The 25,624-nt window shown below is 48.5% G+C and overlaps 1 protein-coding gene across 2 annotated transcripts in view; it reads left to right on the forward strand.

The window, feature by feature from the left end:
• The first annotated feature begins 1,466 nt into the window (after nt 1-1,466).
• ARRB1 (arrestin beta 1) overlaps nt 1,467-25,624 on the forward strand; it is an 83,594-nt gene continuing 59,436 nt past the window's right edge. For both annotated transcript variants that reach the window (XM_063306011.1, XM_063306012.1), the window contains exon 1: nt 1,467-1,539. In XM_063306011.1, coding sequence (XP_063162081.1) covers nt 1,520-1,539 — 20 coding nt within the window. In that variant the 5' untranslated portion in view covers nt 1,467-1,519. The remainder of the gene's footprint in view (nt 1,540-25,624) is intronic.

Below are 25,624 nucleotides of genomic sequence, written 5' to 3' on the forward strand. Positions count from 1 at the left end.
GGTGCTAGCCACCCAAAGACGAGCTATTACCTCTCGTTTTAATTTTGGACCCTTGATTCAGCAGCACTGGCCATGCTGGCTGCCCTCCCAAAGCTAAGCAGGGCCAGACTTGGGCAGTCCCTGGATGGGACACCACTAGGAAAGCCCACTGGGAAAGTCTAGAATGGGAAGTCAAAGGAATCCAGGAAAAATATCCCCATTTTGCCTGTGAGAGGCAGCAGCAGCAGCACCAGGCTGGCCTTGTCGGATCTCCCAAAACTTGGGATGGGGGACCACCAGGTCATCTCGGGGTTGTAGGCTAGACAGGAAAGTCTTCTTGAGCCCTTGGCAGGGCGGCACCCAGGCAGAAGTTGCCCTTGGAAATGTCTTCCAGCTGCTGAATCCCTGGAGCAAAGTGATGGGGGGCCCGATGCCAGGCTGGCCTTTGGAGGACGGGAGGTGGGCTTCCAAGTCCCAAGCCGCATGTCTGAACGAGGGGCTGCTAAGAAGCCATGCAAGGCAAGGCCCACAGACCTTGGGTCTTGCTCCTGTCCTTCGGAGACGGGCCTGCTCCTCGCCCAACGCACTCAGCCAAGGTGCGATTTGCTTTTTCATAGCACTGTTGTGCATTTTTCGGCAGGAGGGCCTCGACCTTGGTGTCTCCCACCTGTAAAATGGGTTGATACCAAACAGTTAGATCTAGGGCAGCATCCAGGGGGTTTGCTTTGCTTTGCACAGGTTAGAACTCTTCTACTTGGGCTACCCACGGATTGACTCAATTGACCCAACCTTCCGGAGTCCGGGATTGCACACAACGGCTACCTGTGCACAGCGCTGGGATTCAGCGTCGTGGGAACGCAGCCAGGGTAGGGTACACGGCATTTAATGGGGATACCAGGCTGGCAGGGCCTGTCTCCGTGAAACGGGAGGCCGCGGCAGCGATTCCCCGTTTTGTAACAGGATTCTGGGCTGCAGGAGGGGAGGGGAGGGGAGGGGGCGAGAGAACGCCGCGCGCTCGCCCCTCCCCTCTCCCAGGCTGAGCGGGTCGTGAGAACGCCGCCCGCTGCCCCTCGCGCGCCCCCTCCCCGCCCGAAGCCCCGCTTGGCAGGCGCCTCCCCGCTTGCGTGGGGGACGCGCTCGCCCTCCTCCCGGACACGTGATCCAGGGGCGGAAGGCTGGCGCCGTGTGAACGCGTCTCCCCGCGCGTGCCGGAGAGGGGCAGCTTCTCCCTCGGGCGTGACGCGGCCAGGGGAGGCGCAGGCGGCGGCGTCCGAGCGCTGCTCCGGCTGCCTCGCCGCGGACTGGCCAGCGGGAGCCCGGGAGGCGCCAGCCGGGCGGGCAGGGCAGCGGCGGCGGCGGCGGCGAGGAGCCGGGCACGGGGCAGCCTCGCCGGGGCGGGCAGCAGCCTCTCCGCAGCCGGTCGGTCGGCCGGCCGGCGCCGCGTCCCCGGCCGCAGCGAGGAGCGACGCGACCCGGCCCGGCCGAGGGAGCGCCCGGGGGCACCGGCGGCGGCGCCCGGCCAGGGCGAGGGGCCGCGGCCATGGGCGACAAGGGCACCAGGTCAGTGGCGCCGCGGCGGCGCGGGGAGCGGAGCGGAGCGGAGCGGGCCGGGCCGGCGGGCGCCGCGGGGCTGCCGGGGGTGCGACCGCCGCCTTGCGCCTCTCGCTGCCCGCCGCCCCTTCCCCGGCCGGCCGGGCCCTCCGCGGCTTGCGGGCGCCCGGCTTGGCGGCAGCCCCGCGCGGCTTCCCGGCCGAGGCGGGGGTCGGAGGGGGAGGCGTGCGGGCTGCCGCGTAACGTGGGAAGGGGCGGCGCAGACGCGCGCTGGGGTGCTGCGCTGCGGGGAGATACGGCGAAGAGCCTCGGGGAGCGCGGACGCGGTCGTGTGAAGCTCCGCAGTCCCGCTCGGAATACAGAACAGCGCCGGTCTGAAGGCGGTCGGGGAAAGCGGGGGGGGGGGGGCGGGGGGCTCCGTTTAGTGAGATGATCCCCCAGCGCGGGCGTCTAACCTGGCATTAATTTGGGCTTGCCGCCTTCGTGCCAAGGCTGGACAGAGTCATGGTAGCCAGTTCTGCCCAAAATGGGGAGGGCATTTTTTGTCCTAGCTGAAAAAAACATTGAGAGAGGATAACACTCATTCCCCCCCCCCCCAATCCTTCTGTGATGTATGGTGTTTTTTTTCCCCTGAAGCATCGATTCCTGATTGCTCAATGGAACCTCCATGTTCAGAGGCACTTTACCTCTGGATAGCAGATGATGATGAGGACTAGCAGCAGGGAAAAGCTGCAGCTGAGGTGGCTTTCCTCCAAACATTGGGCCCCCATATTTGGCAAATGCTGCCCAGAAGCAGGGGGGAGGGGGGACTGTCCTCTAAACATGGGTTGGTTGCTGATCCCAGCCTCTTTCCCCATCAAGACTGGTAGGGAATGCTGGGAATTGTAGTTCTGTACAGTTGAAGGTCCAAAAAGCCATATTGCCCCTGGCCTCTTTCTTGGGCAGTGTTTCTCAACCTTGGCAACTTGAAGATGTGTGGACTTCAACTCCCAGAATTCCCCAGCCAGCCTTGCTGGCTGGGGAATTCTGGGAGTTGAAGTCCACACATCTTCAAGCCGCCAAGATTGAGAAACACTGTTCTTGGGGGTTAGCTGGTGGTAGGATTTTTATTTTTTATTAAGGTGGGCTCTGTCCTGCTCTTTCCCCCTACAACAACACTGTGAGGTAGGCCGGGCTGAGGGAGTTCCAGTGGCTGAAGGGCACCATGTGCCCGAGTGTCCCCAGTCTTAATCCACCAAATTGCGTTTACAGGACACTGTGAACCCAGCTGAACAGAGACTGACATGCCAGGTTGGGGCCTGGATTTCTGCAATTCCAGAAATCCCATGTGACAATAGGCCAATGAGTTGTGTGAACCTGTGCAAAGTCTTTGTTAAACATGGAGAGGATGGAGAGAAATCACAGTGAGGTAGGAGAAAGAGTGCCAGTTGACCTGGGAAATTGGGGAATGGTGGGACGTGTGGAAATCCCCCAGTGACCAAACCAGTCTCCTAGTCCTCATTGTCTGTAACCTAACCGAGACCAACTCTTGCATTCTGGCTGTTTTAAAAAGAACAACAGCAAGAGACACAAAGTCCCTGCTGACAACTTGAGAGAATCTTAACTGCCGGGTGACATTGTGTGGGGTTGCAGCCTCTGATCATAGCATTAGAAGAGATCCCAGAGCCCATCTAGACCAACCCCCTGGTCTTGGCTGTGTAAAAGCCGCAGTAACATCGCCCATGTTGTGGCATTGTTGTGCAAATGATGTAGATGGGTGTTGTTTGCATGGTGGAGCCATGATGTGCATGGCTTCTCTTGCCCCCTCCCCCCCCAGTTGATGCCCACAAATAAATTCATTTGGGGTCCCAGCCTGCAGAAGCTCTTCCGTTTTCTTCAAGCGAAGGAGGAAGGATTAGTGAACTGGGGCTCGGTTGAAGCCAGAGCCTGGGAGAGGGGAGCGGATCCTGCATCCAGCTTTTTACGGTGAATCGTGCTGTTGATGCGAAGCACGCATGCATGCGCCTGCAGGAGAGATTTTCTTGAGAGTGAGCAGGTGGGAAAACTTTACAGATGGATCGATCTGGTTTTGCCAGTGAGATTCCCCAAATGGTGGTGGATCCTTTCAGGAAGGAGTGCCTGGCTCCCTAGCAAAGTGCTGGCAGAGGGGCAGTTGTGCAGCTGGCTTCGGTCAGCCTTCCCCAACGCGATGCCCCCAGATATGCTGGCCTTCCAACCCCCCCCCCCCAACCCGCCTGGGATGTGAGAAACCAGGGTCCTCAGTCTGCACTGTGCCCTGCTCAGAAATCTTAGTTGGCTGCCTGCTCATGTGCATCAGTAGGTTGAGATGGTTTGTCATGCGTCCCTCACCATCGCACATACAGACACATGCCCTGGCACATCTGCTCCCCAACTTAGGGGATGGGTGTGCTAAGTGTTATTCCCCTTTTGGAAGAGGAAGCCTCTGGTTGGGGTGACTGTTGATGCCGACTCAGGAAAATTTGCCTTCCTTCCTTCTCTCTCCTTCCTCCCTCCCTCCATCTCCCTTCTTTCCTTTTCCCTCCCCTCCTCCCTCCCTTCCCTCCGCAGAGCTATTTCATTCCAGCTGTGGCTGGGAAAAGTCTTCTTACTGCTGCCTTGCTGTCCCCTGGAATATCTGGGGCAGCTGTTCTCCAACCCCCTCTTTCCCCTCCTCCTTTCCCTAGTGAAATTGCAGGGGGGGAGCCGTGAGTCTGCTATAGACTCCCACCCTGAAACTTGGTTTCACCAAAACAGAGGGCTTCTGGTCAAAGGGGCTAGCCGGAAGGGGTCCGCCTGATCTCCCCCCTGGCCAGGTACAGCGTGTCTTGCATCTTGCGTTCCCCACTGGAGAGAAGCCCTCGCTCAGAAGACTCACCTTCTGCTTCCCGAGCGATCTTAATGCGCATCATTATTACCGTTTCACAGAGCATCCATTTGGCATTCCTTAGTTCTGCCTGGGCTTTGTTTCCCTTCTCTCTGATTTTGCTGTTAATAATTCGTTTTGATATATTGTGCAGTTAACAACCCATTTTGATAGATTTCTCTAAAGATGTGGCTAGTACAGAGCATGCCACACCCGTGGATATAGGGGGGATGTTTAGGGAAGATTGGAAAGGACCCCTAATGAAGGTGAAAAGCGGGCAGGTTGCGAGGCAGACCACAGACTGCCCATAAGGGCAGAGAGGGCTCAAGACGCCATGCAGAGCAGAAGGGGCATCTCTAGAGGGATGGAAAAAGATGCCAGCGGGTGCTCAATGAAGATGGTCTGTTGGTAGCAGTTGAGGACAAAGAGGTATTCAACCCGTGTCGGTACATCCCCTCCCACACGAAGTCTGTGTTCCACTAAAGCAGGGTTCCTCAACCGTGGCAGCTTGAAGGTGTGTGGACTTCAGCTCCCAGAATTCTGGGGGTTGAAGTCCACCTGTTTTCAAGGTGCCACGGTTGAGGAACACTGCACTAGACCGTCTGAAGAGCAGGATGAAGGGGTTGGTTTGCGGCTTGGAGACTGACCAAAACCTAGTTAGGAAATACCTTTCCTCTGAATCAGTTTAAATCTCCAGGACCAGATTCCTCATCCTGGGGTACTGGAGGACAGAGATGATTGTCTGGCAAACATCTTACCCTTGAGAAATCACAGAGAACTGGGGACGTGCCAGATGATTGGAGGACAGCAAATGTCCCTGTTTTTAAAGAGGTAAAAAAGGACGACTCAGCAAACTACGGACCGGTGGAGTCTAACATGGATATTGGGAAAAGTCTAGAGCTGATCATAAAGAGATTGATCTGTAAGCACTTTGCAAACAGTGTGGGGATTACCAGAAGTCAGTATAGATTTGTCAAGAATTGTTCTTGCCAGAGTAACATTTATCTCATTTTTTGTATTAAGCAATTCCCTTAAAAGATTACAGGAATGCTGTAGACATAATATATCTTGATATAAACCTCGCTTTTAACAAGGTTTAAACCTCGCATTTAACAAAAGCACCCCAGGACATTTTGATTACTTCGGTATGAGATGAATGTCTTGATTATTAAGTGGACGTATAGTTGGCTCAAAAACCATACTCAAAGAATGCTCATTGATGATTCCTTAAACTAGAGAGAATTCTCATCAAACTGGAGAGGAATATGACATCAGGTACTACAGAGTTCAGGGAATGTATGCAGGGAACATGATCAGGGAATAGATCATGGTCTATAGTCCAATGAAGAGAGAGTCAAGGAACTGGACATGCTTAGCCTTGAAGAGAAGGGAGATTTGATTGGTGGTTGGTTGGTTATGTGCTATCAGGTCAGTGTCAGCTCTTAGTGACCATGAAAATAGACCTTCTCCAGGATGATCTGTCCTCAGACTAGCCCTTCAAGTCCCCCAGTGGTGCCTCCATTGCAACTGTAATCAAGTCCATCTACCTTGCTGCTGGTCATCCTTTTCTTCACTTTCCTTCCACATTTCCTGTAGACTTCTCTAGGAAACTGAGTCTTTGCATTGATTGATTGATTGATTGATTGATTGATTGATTGATTGATTATATGCCATCAAGTTGGGGTCAATTCTTAGGGACCATATAGATGGATTTTCTCCAGGACAGTCTGTCCCTCACCTGGTCTTTCAGTGGTGCCCCCATCACCACCACAATTGAGCCCATCCATCTTGTTTCTTTTTCTGTTTCCTTCTGCTCTTCCTGGCATTACAGAGTTCTCTAGAGAGTTAGGTCTTCACATTGTGTGAAGTAGGATAATTTGAGCCTGGTCATTTGTATCTTGAGTGAGAACTTGGGTTGATTGGTTCAAAGATTGGCTTGTTTCCTTGGCTGTCCATGGTCTTCTCAGGAGTCTTCTCCATCCCCAAAGTTCGAAGGCGTCAACAGTCTTCCTCTCCTGCTTCTCCAAAGTCCAGCTTCTCTTCCATAGAGTGTCCCGGGGAATATCATGGCTTGCACGATTCTGATCTTCGTAGGTAACATCCTGGCATCTGAATACCTTTTCCTAGGCCTTCATGGCTGCTCTACCAAGTGCTGGTCTGTGGCTCTTTCATCCAGAATTTGGCTTCCTGTAATACGTTCCCTGTTTTGGGATGAGAGAGAACAGGTATTGGACAAGGACGTCAGCATCTGAAAGGGCATCTCCCAGGAGAAGGTTAAGACCTGTTCTCTTATTCCAGAGGGCAGGACAGAGAACATATGACAGGAAGCCAAATTCTGGGTGATTGATAAGAAAAAGGTAAAAGCGGTTTTTGATGGTGGATCCAGTGACTCAAAGTGATACTGGGCTCCCCTTTGCTAGACATCTTCAGGAGAGGCAAGACAATAATCTATCAGGGATGTTTTCTTTGGATTCCTGCACTGAACCAAAGGTTGGCCTTGATGGTGCCAACGGTCCCTTCCAACTTTAGGATCCTCGGATGAGTCTCACTGTTTTCCTCGCTCAGAGTAAAAAGCCTGTTTTCTTTGTTTGCACAGTACCATCCATGTTCCTGCAAATGTCCTTCTTTCAGAGGCAATTCTTATACGGTGGAATTACAGAAGCCCCAGGCATTTGACTCCAGAGCAGCCTTTGTTCCTCGTACTGAAAACTACGTGCAGAAGCCCTTTGCATTTGTGACGAGATAAATTGTACGATTTGCAGGCAGGAGAGAGGAAGAAGGCGCCATCAGGAAAGGCACTGCGTTTCTCTGTCGTGCCCTCCCATGTTTGTGCAAATGGGCCATCTGTGTAGCGGGGCAGTGCCAGTGCTTAGCACTATGTCTGAAGAAGGGAATTGCCAACCATTTAGCAGGTAATGCCTGAAGCATCACTCTCTTGGGACAATTATATTACATACGGATCTGTTTTAGCTGACCCCGTGAATCCTGTTCAGGCTCCCTGCTTTAAAAACAGCTGCTTTCAGAGTTAGAAAGCATAGGAATACCGCTGGTATGTGGGTTTTTCTTCTACTTCTTCCTTTTTCCTTAGGAGCACTTGGCAAGCGGTGCTTTGGGTAGGCTGCAGTCTCAGAAACAGATTTAACGTAATTTTTGGCAGGTGTAGCCACGGGGAGATGATGCACTGATGCGTAAGTTCCCCCCTGTATGCAGAAGAACAGCTGAGATGGGCCAGGCAAGGGAGGAAAGTGGAAAAAGGCCAGTCAGTGAAAGAGAATTTAGGAACAGGGGTTAAAATCCTGTTTGATCTTGTCCTGGGTTTTTTGACCCCGACATGCTGCTTTTATAAGACATTTAACTTGGTTGCTGAATCAACCCATTTTCTGGATTTGAACAGTTGTAAGGAACAAACAAGGTTGGGTTGTGACTCTGGGATATCTGAAGGCTGAGAAAAAGTATCTACGGGATGTGCAGCAAAGCTGGCTGGGGAATTCTGGGAATTGAAGTCCATGAACCTTAAAGCTGCCAAGGTTGAGAAACCCAGGGTTAGGTGAATACAGCTGTTAGGTTGGTAGCTGACCTGTGTGTGGCCAGTCTGTCCCTTGGCAGTGGGTCTGACAGCCCCTCCAGCCCCCCTCCGCCCCCCCGGGCAGGAAGCGAACCCCCCCCCCCCCGAATTCTGAACTCCTCGTGGTCTCCAGGGAAGAAGATTCTTTCCTTTGAGTTCTAGAGAAAATGTATTTTGAGCCCTTTGGTTTAACAGAAGCAAGCCAGCAAGGATGGGATTGAAGCTCTTGAGAACCTAATGTGTGCCAAACAGTTTGGGATAATTGGCCTGTTTTCCATTGGGGGTTGGGTGCACCGACTTTTCTGCGGAAGGACAGCTGGACTTCCCTTTGAAGGCCGTTCCCTGGGTGGGAGAAGAGCTGCGTAGGGTAGATGGGAAGGGAGGGAGGGAAGGAGGAAGGAGAGAAAGAAGAAAAGGACAGAAGGAAGGAAAGGACAGAAGGAAGGGAGGGAGGGAGGGAGGAAGGAGAGGAAGGAAGGAGGGAAAGAAGGAGAGAAAGGAAGGAAGGAGAGGAAGGAAGGAGGGAAAGAGGAAAAGGATAGAAGGAAGGAAAGAAGGAGAGGATGGAAGGAAGGAGAGGAAGGAAAAAGAAGGAGAGAAAGAGGAAGGAAGAAGAAGGAAGGAGAGAAAGAGAAGAAGGAAGGAAGGAAGGAGCAGAAGAAAGGAAGGAGAAAAAGGGAGGGAGGAAAGAAGGAGTCTTACATCTGTCCTTCTCTCTCCTTCCTTCCTTCCCTCCCTCCCTTCCTCTTTTCATCTCCTTCCTTCTTTCCTTCCTTCTTTCCATTTGTCCTTCTCTCTTCTTCCCTCCCTCCCACAAACTTGTGAAAACTACCTTTTTTCTGGTCAGCGTTGGGGGATTATTGGATGTTGTCCTCTTGCATCTGTTTTTCATCTTATATTCTATTTTGTCCTTGTTTTATTTACCATCGGCGTGCTAACTCACACTGGGTTGTGCAATCTGATTTTGTTGCTAACCGCCATGAGCCTTTTCTTGCCCTTTTCTGGTATATAAATCTAACACAAAAACAAAGCACATACCCCTCTGCTATTTTTGGCCCATTTCTCTGCCCCAGTAACCCCCTTCTGAGGTCCTTGCATCATGAGGTCATCATGCAAATGATGCAAATTCCCTCATTCATGTCACTTGGGTGTGACATCATCATGGCTTCCAGCAGATGCCATTATCATTTTCCCACCCAATTTCCTGTCATTATAAATTTGATAAATATCATCCCTGCTTTATTAGTCCTGTAGAATCGGCATGGATGTCCCAGGATGGACAGGATGCCTCTGCAGACAGATGTACAGTCACATCTCTGGAGCAGGGTTTCTCAACCGCAGCAACTTTAAGGTGTGTGGACTTCAACTCCCAGAATTCCCCAGCCAGCAATTCTGGGAGTTGAAGTCCACACGCCTTAAAGTTGCTGTGGTTGAGAAACCCTGCTCTAGAGCTAAAATCAGGTCCAGTGAACCCTCAGAGGAGGCAAAATGCTTCTCCATTTTCTCAAGCATCATAACCTTTAAGCCACAGATGGACTTTGGTTGGACTCTGCTTGTAGGAGACCTCCATAACAGGAGCAGAGAACTTATGCTCAAGTTTCCTAGTCAGTTTTGACACTTGGTCTCACTTCTCCAGATGTGTTCATTCCGGGATTGGCCTGCTTGGCAGAAGGCTCACAGCCGTGACGTGGCTTGATCAGGTTCTTCATTGCAGACAAGAATGGGCCAGAGAGCGTGGCCTTCTGCAGCACACAAGGGAGGCCAAGTCTTTCTATAAATCTTTCCTCTGGAATTTAAACTCTATTTTCTTCCTTCCCATCTTTTCAAGTTAACAGATCCTTGATGGTTCCTTTGATGGCCCTGCACAATTCAACTTTTGTAGCTTCAGAGCCATCAGCTGATTCACCCCTTCCACTTCTGGTCGTCCAGAAACTGCTGCAGCCGAACCGTTGGCATCATCCAGATGGCCTTAGAGAGTCCCCATCCTTATGGCAATGGCCCTGGTGGGACTGGGCTGCAGTTGCACCACCCTGTGCAACATTTGTTTGAAATCTAGCCTCTTACCCCCAGAGTTCTCCAGGTACCATATACTACAGACGTTTTGCAATGTGAGCGATAGGCGGACGTAGGATCCATTTCCCAGCTGGTTTCTGAGATATCCATAAAAAAACAGACAGGGCTTCAGTTGCATGGTGCAGGGGCAATCTTTATTTTTTCTTTTTCACACCCCCACCCCTACTGCCCCTGGCTGGTTCAAATCTCTTTGGAAACTTCTCTTTTTGCTTCTCTTCTGCAGCTGCAGACTGATGTCATCCCTCCATTTGGGTGTATACATCTGTGTGTGCTTGTTATTCCGGCCGGGCTCCCTGATCTGGAGAAAAACCAAGGTCAGGACAGGAAGCAGAAATGATCAGGGCTCGCTGGCACTCTTTCTTCATTCAGTTGTTATTCCACATTTATTTAGAAACTGCTGCCTTGTTCCCATTAATCCAAATGGTTGCGTCCAAGTGAGAATCTTCAGCCGTTTTTCTATTCCTAACTTAACCTTTGGTTAAATCTTTCTGGGGCAGGCTGAAGACCAGTGTTTGCAAAGGTTTTTATTTTTTATTTATTTATGTTTCAAATTCCATCACTGCCCATCTCCCTCAAAAGATGATAGTTGCATTCTCACAACGCACTTAACTCTTTTTCTTTTAAAAGCAAATTTTATTAGGTTTCAAGAGAGGAATAAAAACCTACAAAGAAAGGGAAAAAAACTTAAAAAGTGTGGAAAGACAAGAGAATTTTTTTTCAAATTTACAAAAAAGATGTGGCTTCCGTCTTTTAACAGCAAGGATATGCAAAAATTTCCATAATCAATCTCTTACTCTATATTAAACCAAAACACCACATTATTTCTATCAGTCATTCCACTTTAACGCATAATAAAAATCACGAAGGACAGTTACTCCTCCCCCTTATATTAAAATAAAGGAAAAAAGTTCATATAAACCTAAACATCTTTCTCCCCTCCAAAACATAAAACATATTTAATTATTCCCTTCCTACCACTATTCTATACATTTCTGTCTGCTATAATAAGAATCAAATTAAAAAGTCAAATGCAAAATGCTGTTTGTGATCTTCTGGCTGCAAGCAGCCGTCTGGAGGACAGATGGGATGATTCCAGGTATTCTCCTTGATCTGGAGAATGTTTCTGGGCTTCAAGAAAACCTGCCTGAGCCCGAAAAAAGTTACCGTGTTGTCAGCTCCGCCCGCTGAACCCGCGGGCACAGCCGTTCAGTCCACCATTCCCACTGGAAGCCCACAACACACTTACTGTAACTCTTGTGCCTGTCTTTATTTATTTATTCAGTTTGTTTGGCTGCCCATCTCACCTAAGTGACCCTTGCAGTGTGCAAAGGTTGGGTGGCTTTTTGCAGGGGTGTGTGTGGCTCAGCGTGTTGTGAATTGTGCAAATCCAGAAAATGGTTTAATTACCCTGGGTAGATGTGTTGCATGAAGATGGCTGTCTGTATCAAGGGGAATCTTGGATTCCAGAGTGGTAGGTCTTCACTCCAGCATCACGTTTTATAACAAAGGCTGTTTTCCCTGGATATAGAATGTCAAAAACTTTTTGTTCCACCTCCACATCAGCATCTCTTTGTGGCAAAGCCCAAAAAAAGTATTTTCACCAGTTCTTCCATGACTGGCTTGCTAATAGCCAACCCCCCACCCCTCCCACTCCCAAAGGAAATGAAGGAAAGAGAAAAATGAAGCCAGACTAGAGAAAATGTTCTCCTGCGCATTATAAAAGTAAAGAGGTAAAGACTCTCAAGTCAACTGAACTTCTGGTGACTCCATTGATCTGTCTGTGTAGTTGCCTTGGCCGTGAAACACAAGTGGCTGGCTGCTGCCTTCTTCCGAGAGCTTTTTTCGACTTCCCTGTCTAGCCTGGTGTCAGCCCCATGAGGTTGGCCAGACCAGGAAATCAACTCCACAGGAAGGCTAAAACTACTTTTATTGAGATGGGCTATAATAGCATCTTGCAGGTGTGATGGTGCTGCACTTCCTCCTCCTTACTATATGCCTGTGAAGGAGGGAGGTGTCTGTCTGAGCTGCTTCTGAATGCTGTCTTGTTGCTCTGGACTTTAAGGTGTTTCAAATGCTTTTGCCAAGGCAACAGCTTCTGCAGGTGCCCATTAAGGTCATCTTCCTTGCTCTGTACTCCTGGTGGTCTCCCATCCAAACCCTAATCTGGTCTGATTCAGCCAAGGCCACCTGCCTTCACCCCAAGTGTCACGCCTCTTAGTCTTCTGCAGATGATGGAGGGTTGGAGTCAGTGAACCAGCAGCAGCCACTGATGCCCACTGTTGAGAGAGGAGATCCATCTCCCACCCTCCCCAAGGTGATCTAGAAAGAGAAGGGCTTCCTCTAGTAAGGAGCATCTCCATTCCTACCTGAGAAAGGAATTGGACCCTTGCACCAAACTGAGGTCCCTGGAAAGTAGGACAAGTCCAAAGTAGCAGAGCCTACCCACTGTGAAGGGTGGTCTGGAGGAAGGCTTGAGGACTTCTTCTGGCTCTGTTGCTAGCCCAATGACAGAGTTGCACAACAACCTTGGCAGGTTGGAGGTGGGTGGATCAGGGAGCTGTTGACATTCTTGGCGTGATTTAGGTTGACCTTCTCCATCTGAGAGTCCTCTAAGGAGGCTGGACTTCAATTCCCATCTTTCCAAGCCAACACAAGAGTTGAAATCAGCGCTGATGAAAGACGGAGCTGGAAGGAAGCTTGAGATAGTTCTTCCTTTCTAGCCTGGCAAGATTGATCTTGGTGAGTTTAGGGCCTGTTTATCATTCTCGCTGGCGCAACACTGTGAGTGGCTTCTCTTGGGGGTTTGAAAATCCCCGCCAATCGTGCCCTTGGCATCACATCCAACAGGACCAGTTATCATCTGCCAGAAAAGGGCATTAGAATGGGAGCAAGAGAGATTTCTCTTTCCGTTCCACATTCAAGGTAATCAATAGAGAAATGAGATCTCCATAAATCAGCGCAAGGAAGATCGAACGAGCACCACTCAATTACGGGCAGCCAAATGAAATAATCCATGCCATTCAGGAGCATCCTGGATGTGAACCCAGCAGCCTGATTGGGTTCCTTCAGAAGACCACAGTGGGCTTTGGAGAAATGCCAGGCTTGCTTTAGTGGCCCAGAACAATCTGCTGTTCCAGATATCATCAGACTTTGGGGATGATGGATGCTTTGGCTATTTTGAGAGCGTCTTGTGGGTGCTCACATGAGGGGAAGGGGGATTCCCAGCCACCTGTCATTTTTTATTTCTGAGAATATCTACGGACCCCCGATGCATTCTGGGAAACAAAGAGGCCATTGTGAGCTGGGACTCTGCTTGGCCCTTGATCAGTTTACTATAGATTTATTTTTCCAGTTCAAATGTTTTTAAAAATTTCTTGGCAAATTAATGAACAGGGGGGAAAAAAGGACGTCTCGGTTAACAAATGTGATGTGACATAAAGGGAAAAAATCTTGGAAAGTTCTCAACTCTCCCAAATTTGACTGAATTGCTTAAAGGCTTTACTGAAATGTGTTGATAGAGGGTACATCTCAGCAATCCATTCCTGCAAATCAGGTGTCGATCTAGCCTTCCAGTGTAGTGTAACCATTATTTGAGATGATCCTAGGAACCAAGAATCCACCTAATGTCTTGATAGGTAGCAAATACTGGAGTTATAGTCAAGAGGAACTTAGGATATGAGGCACAAATGACCAGGCTCAAGTTATGCTACTTTGGACACATGATGCGAAGACCCAGCCCTCTGGAGAAGGCTCTGCTCCTGGGAAGGGTGGAAGGAAGGAGAAGAAGAAGAGGGCGACCAGCAGCAAGGGGGAGGGACTCAGTCACAGTGGCAATGGGGGCACCGTGGGAGACCTGAAGGACCAGGTTGGAGACAGACCATCCTGGAGAAAATCTGTCTGTGTGGTTGCTAGGAGTCAACAATGATTTGATGGCGCACAATCCATCCTTCCATCCCAAGTACTTTCCTGCCAAAGGGTAGAATGTATAAACTCACCTACACAATGTGTTTAGGGTAAGTAAAACTTGATGGGATGTAATCCATCAGTCAGAACTCACGGAGAAGGAGTGATTGAGATCCAACCACGTTTTTATTTAATAAACGTGAAATAAATGTATTCAATACTGGCGATGCATTTTAATGAATCTGTCTAGTGGAATGTGTTGTTTCCAAAGGAAATGAGTCATTCAGGGCCTATCTTCTGCAGTGAAGTTTTCTGAAGCATCCTTCTAAAAATTTCAGAGCTTTCAAAGGGCAGTGTGGCAGCTTTGATAAGCATCGGCTTCCTTTGAGACCTAAGCTGGACTTCCCCTGTTTTTGTTCTTTTCCTGGAAAAGTAGCTGCTATTTGCATCTTGTGGTTTGTAAAAAAACAATGCCTGGAGGGCTTTCTTGATTTGAACCACTGGGCAGACGTTTGGAAAATGGCATCTAAAGAATGACAGGTCTGTGTTAAAATTTATGTAACTATCCAATTAAGCACAAAGATTCTTGCCTTTCCGTAGTGATGCTATTGTTGGTTCATACTTTCATGGCTAAGTTCAATTAAAAACTGCCAAGATGTACTGCTTAGCTAAATACAGTTTGCACTGCATGGTCCTCCTCCTCCTCCCCCCTTCCCTCCTTCCTTCCTCCTTCCTCCCCTCCTCCTCCTCCTCTGCTACAGGAAACTTAACATGCACCGGTACTAGTAACTTGTCTTTTTAAATGGAAACCCTTGATACTAGGTAATCTACATGCAAAGGTGTATTTGTATATGGGGGTAATACAAATAGAAAAGTCCCCCCAACTCATTAGCCCCAAGTTCTTTCTGTAACTGTAGACAGCTCCTGGAATGTGGGTTTTATTTGGCCAGAATGTTTAATACAGAGCATGTCATTCCTTAGTTCTTTTATTCTCAATTTATCCTTTGGATCAGCGTTTCTCAACCTTGGCAACCTTAAGATGTGTGGACTTCCAACTCCCAGAATTGCTGGCTGGGGAATTCTGGGAGTTGAAGTCCATACATCTTAAAGTGGCTAAGCTTGAAAAACACTGCTTTAGGTCCTTTACATGCTTGTTACAGTTCGCCATTTTTTCCCCACTACAACAACCCTGGGAGGTAGGTCGGCTGGAAGAAAGTGATTTGGCCCAAAGCCCCCCGGAAAGTTGCTTGGCTGAGTGGGGACTTGTACTGGAATGTGTGAATGACATTGGGGGGCAGGGGCGGGGGGAGAGATGCTGCCTAAGGAACGGTCAGATAAGAGGGGGCCTAGCCTGCAGCTGGATAATGGACGGGGCAAGAGGCTCAGAAGGGACCTTCCCTGGTTTCTCGGGCTGTAAAGGAGATCGGTACTTTCAGACTTGCAAGATTCTGTCAATGCAGCCTTACACTGAAGTAGAATTGCTTCATCTTGTCGTCTTTCCTGTCTGGTCTACTTGGGAAGGCTGACAGGACTTGAACCTGGGTCTCCTGTTATTGGTCCAGCATCTTCATTCTTAGTACACAGTTCATTTCACTGTAACCTGCTGCTAAATTAATATAAACATGCAACACCGAATTCAGTTCTGATTGGAAGCCATTTCCGGATGATAATTTTATGCATGGTTTTGGACCACGCCCAGAATTTTGGTTCTTCTACGTGTAGGGGCCAAAACTCAGCTTTATGGAAAATTAGATTTCTAGTAAGGGTTTGATTCAGTGGACAGCAGTTCGTAGTTTTAGTTAGAGGTTGATACTGTGTTAACCAGATCTCTTTAGTTAAAACTTTGAAAGGATTTCCAGTTCTTTCTTCAAAAAGTGATATGATGCATTCTGTAATTGTATAGGGAATTAATGATCCCTTGGAAAATGGTAGCTTTATCATATTTCAGATCCCTTGTTTACTTACTCAAATTCCACTATTTATATTCTACCCTTTTATTCTTTTTAAACAACGTTCATTTCTTTTTGCTTGCATTCTTTCTTTAAGACCTTTCCTAAAAACAACGAATGAGTTATGCAACATCATTGCCAAGGCTAATCCCCTGGGTTGCTTCGCCTCTTGGCGCTGTTGGCTGTGGATGATGCAAACTGTAGTCCAAGCTGGCCAAGACTGCATTGCAGCATGGGGGCCCTTCGTGCCGGATTCTCAACTTTTCTCCCTCCCTCCCTCCCTCCCTCCCTCGTAAAAGCAAGCAAGTCAAGGCTCTTCCTGCCAGATTTTCTGCCTCCCACCCCCAACTCAAAAACACCTCCTTGGGGTTGTGTCCTGAAGAATTCTGTGTAGCTCCAAAGCCCCCCTCCCAACACCAAGAGAGTCAAAAAAGGCCACCGTCCTTGTTTGGCACCATTTCTTGTTTTCCACAGAGTGCCATCTGGCTTCATTTCCGCTTTGTGTGTTTAAAAAAAAAACAAAGCATGATTTTGCAGCATCTGTTTGGGTTTTCCAGATAGCATCACCTTCCCCTTCCTGCGGCCCCCACATCTGGTCTCCCTGAATCCCAGGAGAAAACCCGTCTCCAGCTCCTCCTCCAAGCTGAGCGTTGAAGGCTCCTGTTCGCCGAGATGTCCTTGACTCCCAAGGCTGCGGTCAGTGTGTTGACCAGTCAGAGCGGTTTCTGGGTTGGTGCGTCCTGCTCTCTCTGTCTTCTCCCCTGTTGATGCAGCAGGGCTTGTGGTGAAGAGGAGTCGCACACTGCGGGGTGGGGGGTGGGGGGGTGGATTTTAGCAGCTTTTCCTGCCAATAAGGAAATTCTCCAACTTGGCCTTGTCTCAGGGAGCACTGGGCTGCAGAAGTCTCTCTGTCTGCAGTGAATGAAAAGGGGCCCACTTTTTTGTGGAAGCTCTTCCAAGATCCACACTGGGCAGTTCCTCTTGATTCTGTTGCCCGCTTCAGGTGATCTGCCTGGTGTTGACGGAAGGGATCCACTTATCCCCGGTGGATATATTTTCCTTCCTTCCTCCCCGTCCACTTGCAGAATCGTAAAACTGCAATTGGGTTCCAAGGAACCCTCCGTTGCAAAGGAAAAGGGGTGTGTGTTTTGAGGGGGGAGTTTTCTGATTTAAGAGTCTTTCTCGGGGCTCTGTCACAAAGCAGCAGCCCATAAAGAAGGCTGAAAAAGTGAATTGTGGGGTTAGGAGCAGGACTGTCCTCCCTGCAGGGAGATACCACGTTTCTAGGCACCTATCGGATGCAAGTCCTACTCCCTCGTGATTTGCATCCTTGGCACGGTGACATCATTATGCAAACGGCATCGTTGGCCTTGCTGCGGAGATGCATTCTCCAGTACAGTGACTTGTGGGAACAACGGACCCTCCACCTTCCAATTCGTCCACTAAAATGAAGTTTTAGCGTTAGAATCCTCCTCCTCTTTCTTCTCCTCCTCCTCCTCTTCTTTCTTCTCCTCTTCCTCTCCTCCTCCTCCTCTTTCTCCTTCTCCTTCTCCTTCTCCTCTTCCTCTTTCTTGTCCTCCTCCTCCTCCTCCTCCTCCTTTCTTCCAAGATTGGACGTGGTGTCTGCATTATTCCCAGCATGCTGCCACCCCAGTCCTCCTTTTACTTCCTCTCCACCTGCCTGCCCAGCTTTTAAGCTTAAAACTGGGCGTCTCCCTGAACTGCTAAGAAAGAAGAGAGCGTGTGGTATCTGCAAATTCAGCAGTGAAGTAGCCAGGAGATGGGCTCGTAAAATGCAGCAACTTGAGGCTTACTTTAATATTACTTTATTTAAATTTACATTCTTCCCTTCCCATCCCAGAAATTAATATAATGAACAGCACTCAAGGGAGCTTATAGCAATTTAAAATATGATTAAAATTATATTGCTGCGCACTAAAACAGTACAAATTGTTTTCTATTGTATAGAATAAAAGTTCCTGGAAGAAGGCAAGTCAGCATTTTGGGTAGAGAAGTTCTTCCTAGCTCAGCCCTCACTTTCTCTTTGCAAGGAATATCCTTTTTAAAAAAAAATAATAATCTCCTGAAATTGTCTTATTGAGGGCCTAGAAATCGCCTCGCACATTGCTGGGGTGAAGATAAACTGGAGAGAAAGAGACCTTGAGGGCATCATCTTGACTTCCCAGAGGATATAAATATAATGCGTGAATAAAACTGAAATGATTTACTAGCTTATCAACTGAAAATCCCAGAGACTGAAGCTGGGACTTGCCTGTCAATAAATAAATAAAATCCCATCTCATATCCCCCAGCTGTGATTCCTTTCTGGGTTTTCCATTCTTCCTTAAGAATGCGTAAATTCAGCACTGCACAACTTAAAATGCAAGGCCCAGGTGTGATGATGAAGATGACGGCCACAATGATGCTTTTGCGTCTTCAAGTCAATCCCGACTCCTGGCGTCCAGGTGGGAAATGGTGTGCCCTCGCCGCCTTCTTCTTGGGCTGGGCGGGGGGACGGGCCCAAAGTTCGCCAGCTGGCTTTGTGGCCCAGGGCAGGATTTGAACTCACCGCCTCCCGCTTTCCAGCCTGGGGCCTTTAACCACTGATATCCTCTCTTTCTCTTAGTCAAGTGTTCAAGGTGGCTAACCGCAATTAAAATGCAATGCGGAAAATAAAAACCTGGATTAAAACAAAGGGCAGCTTAATTAGCAAGAGAGTGAAGGGAAAGGCAGACCCCAAACGCCAATTGCACAGAGACCCCAACCTGGTCAGTTTGGTCCTTCCTGAATTAATTTGCTCCTGCCCTCCTGATCTCCCTCCTTTTATCACTGGAAGATGTAAAGGAAGGCCTGGATCCCTCCCAGGCCTTTCCTCCCACCCCTGGTCCAGAGAATGAGTCTCCAAGACAAGTTTGAAGCTTTATACACAATGCTTCTCTAGCTGATCACTTTACTTTCCTCCAGATCAGGGTTTCTCAACCATGGCCACTTTAAGATGTGTGGACTTCAACTCCCAGAATTCCCCAGCCAGCATGGGTGGACTTCAGCTTCAACACACTGCAAATAGTCTGGGCTTCTGTGATGGATGTGCCCAGAGGAAGGGATCCTGGTGTGGAAAGCTGAGCCTTGAAGCCTCCTCTCCAGCAATGCATGTTTGGGACCATCTTCTGTTTCCAGATCTTCACCTCGTGGATTGGTCCTAACAGCCCCAGAGAATCATCCCTTGGGAAGGGACCTTAGAGGTCATCTAGTCCAACCCCCCCCCCCCCTCAGTGCAGGATCTGCTAGATCTGGGTTTTTTGAACCCTGCTCTGCGAGAACTGCACTCAGACTGACTTCCACAAGAACGTGAAGGGGTTCCTGGAGTGGGCAAGAAAAGCTGCTCACCCGTATGCAGTAATTTTCTATCCCTAGAGCTTTTCCTCTGGATCAGGCGTTCTGGGAATTTTTTTTCTTTTAACTAATAGGTCCTGCAGCCTAAAAAAATTTGAAAGCTGCTAGCGCATCTCCAACAGGTGAGCATCCTGCCTCTGTCGGAAGATCTCCAGTGCGGGGGAACTCCACACTTCATGTGGCAGCCTGTTCTGACAGCTGGCATCTACCTTGAACCTTCCTCCTTGTGGGTCTGGCCTTGCCCGCCGAGGCAACGGAGACTCCTTCTGTGTGGCAGTCCTTCAGATATTTGAAAACTGCTTCCCTGTCTCTGCTCAGTTTCTTTTTCTTTAGCATCCTTTCTGAACCTTTTGACCCCGAGGAACCCTTGGAATATTTTCCAGGCCTCGGGGAACCCCTGCCCATTCAGGCTCAAATGTAGGCCGGAAGTTGCAAAAGTATTCTGTTCTTTTCACCGGTAGGCCTGTCTAGATGCATTCACAGCGTTCTTAAACTAAAGAATGAAACGTACCTCTTGAATGTGAAGTTGCCCGAATTTGAAATAATTCTTAAAAGAAATCGTGATCTCCCAGGGAACCCCTAGTGACCTCTTCCGGAACCCGAGGGTGCCACGCAGCCCTTGTGGGCATACCCAGGTCTATAGGCTAAACATACAGAGAAAATCCAGCATATTCTTCCTCTCTGGCGGAACAGGGGCGAACTGAACAATCAGCAACTTCACTTGCTGTCTGGCTGCTCTGGAAACCAAGTGTGCAAGTGAAGTCAACATTCTGGCCAGTGAGCAGCCATATAAATCAGATCATCAGTCAATAAATCATACCTAATCTTTCTGAATGGTGACAGAGGTACCCCACAAATCGATGTGCCCAGGAAGCTGATAGGTAAAACCGGTTGGGCACCAGAGGCTGATGAAAAATCCTGGCAGTTAAGATGGACTTGTTTTGTCCTATAAAATGATACAGGTGTTCAGGAAAGAGGTTAGGGAAGGTAGCTTAGATCAGGGTTTCTCAACCTCAGCAACTTTGAGATGTGTGGACCTCAACTCCCAGAATTCCCCAACCATGCATGCGTGATGGCTGGGGAATTCTGGGAGCTGAGGTCCATACATTCCGAAGTTGCCAAAGTTGAGAAACGCCGGTTTAGATGTTTAAAAAGCCAATCTTCCAGTATTTCATCACTGCTATGGAGAAAGTATCAGCGATTGGACTAGCACTGGGGAGAGTGACGTTCATGCCCCCCTAAGGTGTGGAAAAACAGGGTGCCTTTTGGCCACCAAGTGAGTCGGTCTCTTTCTCTCAACCAAGCCCACCTCGCAGGAGTGTTGTTGGGGGGATAAAATGAAGGTCCGGAGTGCAGTTGCCGGATTATCCCAGCAATTCCAAACAATCAGAAGTCTGGCAGGACCTTCTCTGACTGAAGAACATTTCTGCACCTCTGATTCAAAGGTACCGGCTGCAAATTTTATTCAAAGGCACCGGCTTTTGTGAGATGCAGCTCACTTCATCAGACACACACGGGTGTCTCAGATGCACGCGCAGCAGATCTTCGGACACGCCAGACAGGTGTGCTGCGTGCCTCAGTTACCTGTGCGTCTGATGAAGTGAGCTGCAGCCTTTGACTAAAATTGCTTTGGCAGAAAAAATGCTCCTCCTGATTTTGGGCTACCACAGAGTACCGCAGCTCCCCACCCCAGGCCAACGCGTCCGGATGTGCAACAAGTTTCTTCAAAACCCAATTTTACTCCTTTGCCTTCAAAAGTACCTGCTGCTTATTTCACACACCTATGCAGTGTTTAACAGTCTTCATTCAATATTACTTTCAAATAAATCCCTCCTCAAATTGTAGTTAGATATTTGGAGTTGAAAATCTAGGGTCTTTTTTTCCCCCAAACACTCCTAGTTCAGTGCCCCGTTCGCAGAGATAGCTCCAGTTCTTTGCTTAATTAATGATTAATGCAGTGCTTTTGATTCTGCTCATAACCTCTTCGAAAACGCTGCCCTTTTTTTGGGAATCAGTCAGAGCATTCATTATATTATTACTCTTCTTCCCAGGGGCGCTCCGAGTGGTGTCCTAAAAGGAATAAAAACCACCAGCCAGAAAAACTAAAAATGCCAAAATTAAAAACAAAATAAATTCTGAAAAAGTAGTAGGGGTATTTGCAGGACTCAAGTCAAAATGGTGGCTGGGACTGTGCAGTCAAAGGGGCAGAGCTTTGACTGTGAGCGTGTGGCTGCCATCTTGACTTTTTTGACCTGCTGCAGATATCCATTAAAGACAGCCTGCTGCTTATAGAGTATTTCCAGAAGAAACTGCCCTGCTTGTCAGTGTCTTGGTATTACTGTTCCTATTAACCATGCTTGTTGGGAATACTAGGAGTTGTAGTCCCACCGGAAGAGGAGGGCTTATAGGATGCAGAAGGCGGAATTTGCTTTGAAGGGAAAAAAAATTAAGAGACTTTTATCCATTTCAAGCTTTTTGCCTCGTTTGCCTTTGATTGGTTGACGATTGATTATGTGCCATCAAATTGACTCTTAGTGACCACATAGATGGATTTTCTCCAGGAGGATCCGTCCCCAACCTGGTCCTTCAGGTCTTTTAATGGTGCCCCCATCGCCACTGTGACTGAGTCCATCCCCCTTGCTTCTGGCCGTCCTCTTCTCCTCTTTCCTTCCACCTTTCCCAGCATCAGAGCCTTCTCCAGAAACCTGGGTCTTTGTATTATGTGTTTAAACTAGATAGATAGATAGATAGATAGATAGATAGATAGATAGATAGATAGATAGATAGATAGATAGAGATTAGATAGATAGAGATTAGATGTCCCATTAATTGGAGACTGCATGGATAGACCTTTTCCAGGATGTTCTGTCCCCAACCTGGTCTCCCAACGGTGCCCCCATCGCCACTGTGACTGAGTCCGTCCCCCTTGCTGCTGGTTGCCCTCTTCTCCTCCTTCCTTCCACCCTTCCCAGCATCAGAGCCTTCTCCAGAGAGCTGGGTCTTCACATCATGCGTCCAAAATAGGATAAATTGAGCCGGCCATTTGTGTCCTGAGTGACACAACTCTGGGCTGATGTGCTCAATGATCCATCGGTTTGTTTCCTTGGCTGTCCACGGTCTTCCCAGGAGTCTTCTCCACCCCCAGAGTTTGAAGGCATCAACAGTCTTCCCCTCCTGCTTCTCCAAAGCCCAGCTTTCGCTTCCATAGAGTGTCCCGGGGAATCCCATGGCTTGCATGATTCTGACCTTCATAGGTAGAGGTAACTTCCCAGCCGCTGAATCGCTTCTCCAGGGCCTTTGTGGCTGCTCTACCAAGTGCTCGTCTGCGGCGTATTTCCTGGCTATTTAATTTAAGCAAAGGCAGGGCTTTTAGCGTGGCCGTGTTCGATGTTCCCGTTTAGTCCACCACAGCCGCAGAGGTGGGGCCCTGCCTTTGCTTAAATTAAATAGAGCTGAGCAGGGGGGGGGTTTCGTGGCCGCCGAGCAAGTGCCGCCTTTGCATGAAGGAGGTGCCTGGATTGATGTAATAACTTGGGGGGGCATGTGCACCTCCAACTTTGCAAGGTAGGACAAGCTGCCAGTCTCTCCTCATTATACATGCTCAGAATAGACATGCACAGGCAGTCCTCATTTAGTGACTACCTCATTTAGTGACCATTCACAGTTATGATGGTGGTGAAAAAGTAACTTTGTGACCAATCTTTGCATTTACGACTTTCACAGGTCTTTAAAGCAAAGGAAAGCTGAAGTAAGATTTAAGTGCAGTGGCGGTTTCACTTAGCAATCGCTTCGCTTAGTGACCAAGTGGCCAGTCCCAGTTGTGGTTGGTAAATGAGGACTACCTATATTAAATTGCAATTTGAAAGCAAAGGGATCCATGCCTACTGATTGCACCTACCAATAGGTATAGGTATAGGTATAGATATATAAATAAAAAGCATAATAATATTATTATTATTATTATTATTATTATTATTATTATTAATGGAGGGCAGAGTTTGCCTTTTCTCTCCTTAAGAAGGTAAAGCTCAGCAGGAGATGATGCTGGGCAAAGTTAGTCTAGGATCAGGAACTAGGCCAAATGGTACCTGGTTAGTACTTGGATGGGAGACCACCAAGGGATCCCAATGACTGGGAAGTCAAACAACATTCCAAGATAAAGCAAGGACAAATGAGTTCTGCACTGCTGCAAACACACACACACACACCCACGCACCCCTTGGATTTGTTCACGTAGCTATTAAGAGTCAAGTTCAACTGAACGGCATTTTTAAGCCTGTACGACCAGCCCTTGGTCCCATGGTAGGACTGCTCCCTAGCAAGGCAAAAACCCAAACCAATTCCAGGACTCATGTCACTGCATTTATTAAATGAATCCAGGAGAGAAGAGTCTGAAATTACCAACTGCAGTTGCAACAAAACACAAACCAATGTTGCCAGCTAAAACCTGTCAGACCTCTCTTCCTGAACTTAACAAAATCTTCTTTTGCACTTCAAGGCAAGCCCCCCCCCCCGCCCCCTTCCTCAAAGCAGCCGGGCCTTTTCTGACCTCCAGGCTCTGGAGCCCTAAACCAGAAGCATGCTTGGGCAGGAAGAGAATGGCATTGTTTGGTACTTTGAACTCCTTGGATCTCATGGGGTCTAAAACTTTGGGCTTTCCCTGGGAGATCTGGTCCCCAACACAACATTTGAATATTTAAGCTTCCATTTCTGGGCCAGGTAGATTAATGAACCAGTTCTTTACTCCCAAGGGCTGGTTGGGAGAGGTTGACTGAGAAATTCAAGTCCAAGATTGATAAATGAAGCACGATCCAGACATGCCTTTCAAAATAATTTGTCACTTAGCAAACAAAACCTACCCTGAAACACACTTTTGTTGTTATTTTTGCCTTCACGTTGGAATAGTCTCAATGAAAAGACAGTAAGCATTTGTTCTTAAATCATCAATTAAAGTAAATATGCATCCCTCCCAATTAATTGCACCGTTAGCTGATGAATAAGCTACCAGTGCAATCTGGGATGTGCCTGCTAAAAATTAAATGCCATTGACTTGAATGGGACATGCTGCTGTAGAGGTATAATCGTATGGATTGAGGCTTTCGATCCTCAATGTCTTGTTTAAAATCTTTGCAGTGCTGATACATTTAAATTCAAGTACAGCCGCCCACACCCCCCCATCACGTGAGTTACGCAGAGTGCAGAACAAGGAGTAAAAAATAGCAAGACAAAAGATAAGGGGGAAAAAAGGGAACATAGCTAAATGTATTTATTTTTTATCTTGTCTTTATTTTTGGTCAATTCAAGGCAGCATGTATATTTCATGCTCCTGCCTTCTGTCTTCCCTACAAGAATGTGGGGTGGGCTGGGCTGAGAGAGAGGGGCTGGCCCAAGGGACCCAGCCAGCTTTCGTGCCTAAGGCAAGGCTAGAACTCACAGCCTCCTGGTTTCTGGCCTGCTGCCTTCACCACTGCCCAAGCTGGCTCTTAAACATAAGTCTAGTTTACATCAACACTACCTCACATCTACCCCTACACATCATCTTTACTCACATTGTGTCCATCCACTGCTTTGCGTGTTGCCCTCTGTTTAAACCTCTCTCTCATTCAGGTTCTCATCAATTCCACCCAACCCCAACTTTCTCTTGTAGAATCACAGAATTGTAGGATTGTAGGGTTGGAAGGGACCTTGGAGGTCTTCTAGTCCAACCCCTGCCCAAGCCCAAGGCAGGAGTCCTCATACCATCTCGGACAAATGGTTGTCTAATCTTTTCCTGAAAACCTCCAGCGATGGAGCACCCTCAGCTCCAGGAGGCCAGCTGTTCCACCGCTTAGTAGCCTTCACTGTCGGGAAATTCCTCCTTGCTTCCAGGTCGGACCTCCCTCTGAGGAGCTTCCGCCCAGGGCTTCTTGTCCCACCCATGGAGAATAGGCTGACGCCCTCTTCCCTGTGGCAGCCCTTCAAGGATGGGAAGATGCCATCGTGTCTCCCCTCCGTCTTCTCTCCGTTGAGCTAAACCTACCCAGTCCCTTTAGCCGTTCTTCATAGGATTTGGCCTCCAGACCCCCGGTCATTGTTGCTGCCCTTCTCTGCCCTCTTTCTAGGGTCTCAGCACCTTTTTTGCATTGTGGTGACCAGAACTGGACGCAGGATTCCAAGTGTGGCCTCACCAGTGCAGTACAGAGCGGTATTTTCACTTCCCATGATCTTGATACCATCCCTCTGTTGATGCAGCCCAGGAATGCGTTGATTCTCTTCCTTCCTCTGTTGGTTTTATAGTTTGATCCTGTTTTGTTCTCTCTGCATGATCAAGAATGCTGCTCGCTCACTTTTGCATTAAATCTGCATTCA

This window comes from Candoia aspera, chromosome 5 (genome assembly GCF_035149785.1).
Source record: "Candoia aspera isolate rCanAsp1 chromosome 5, rCanAsp1.hap2, whole genome shotgun sequence".
NCBI lineage: Eukaryota > Metazoa > Chordata > Lepidosauria > Squamata > Boidae > Candoia > Candoia aspera.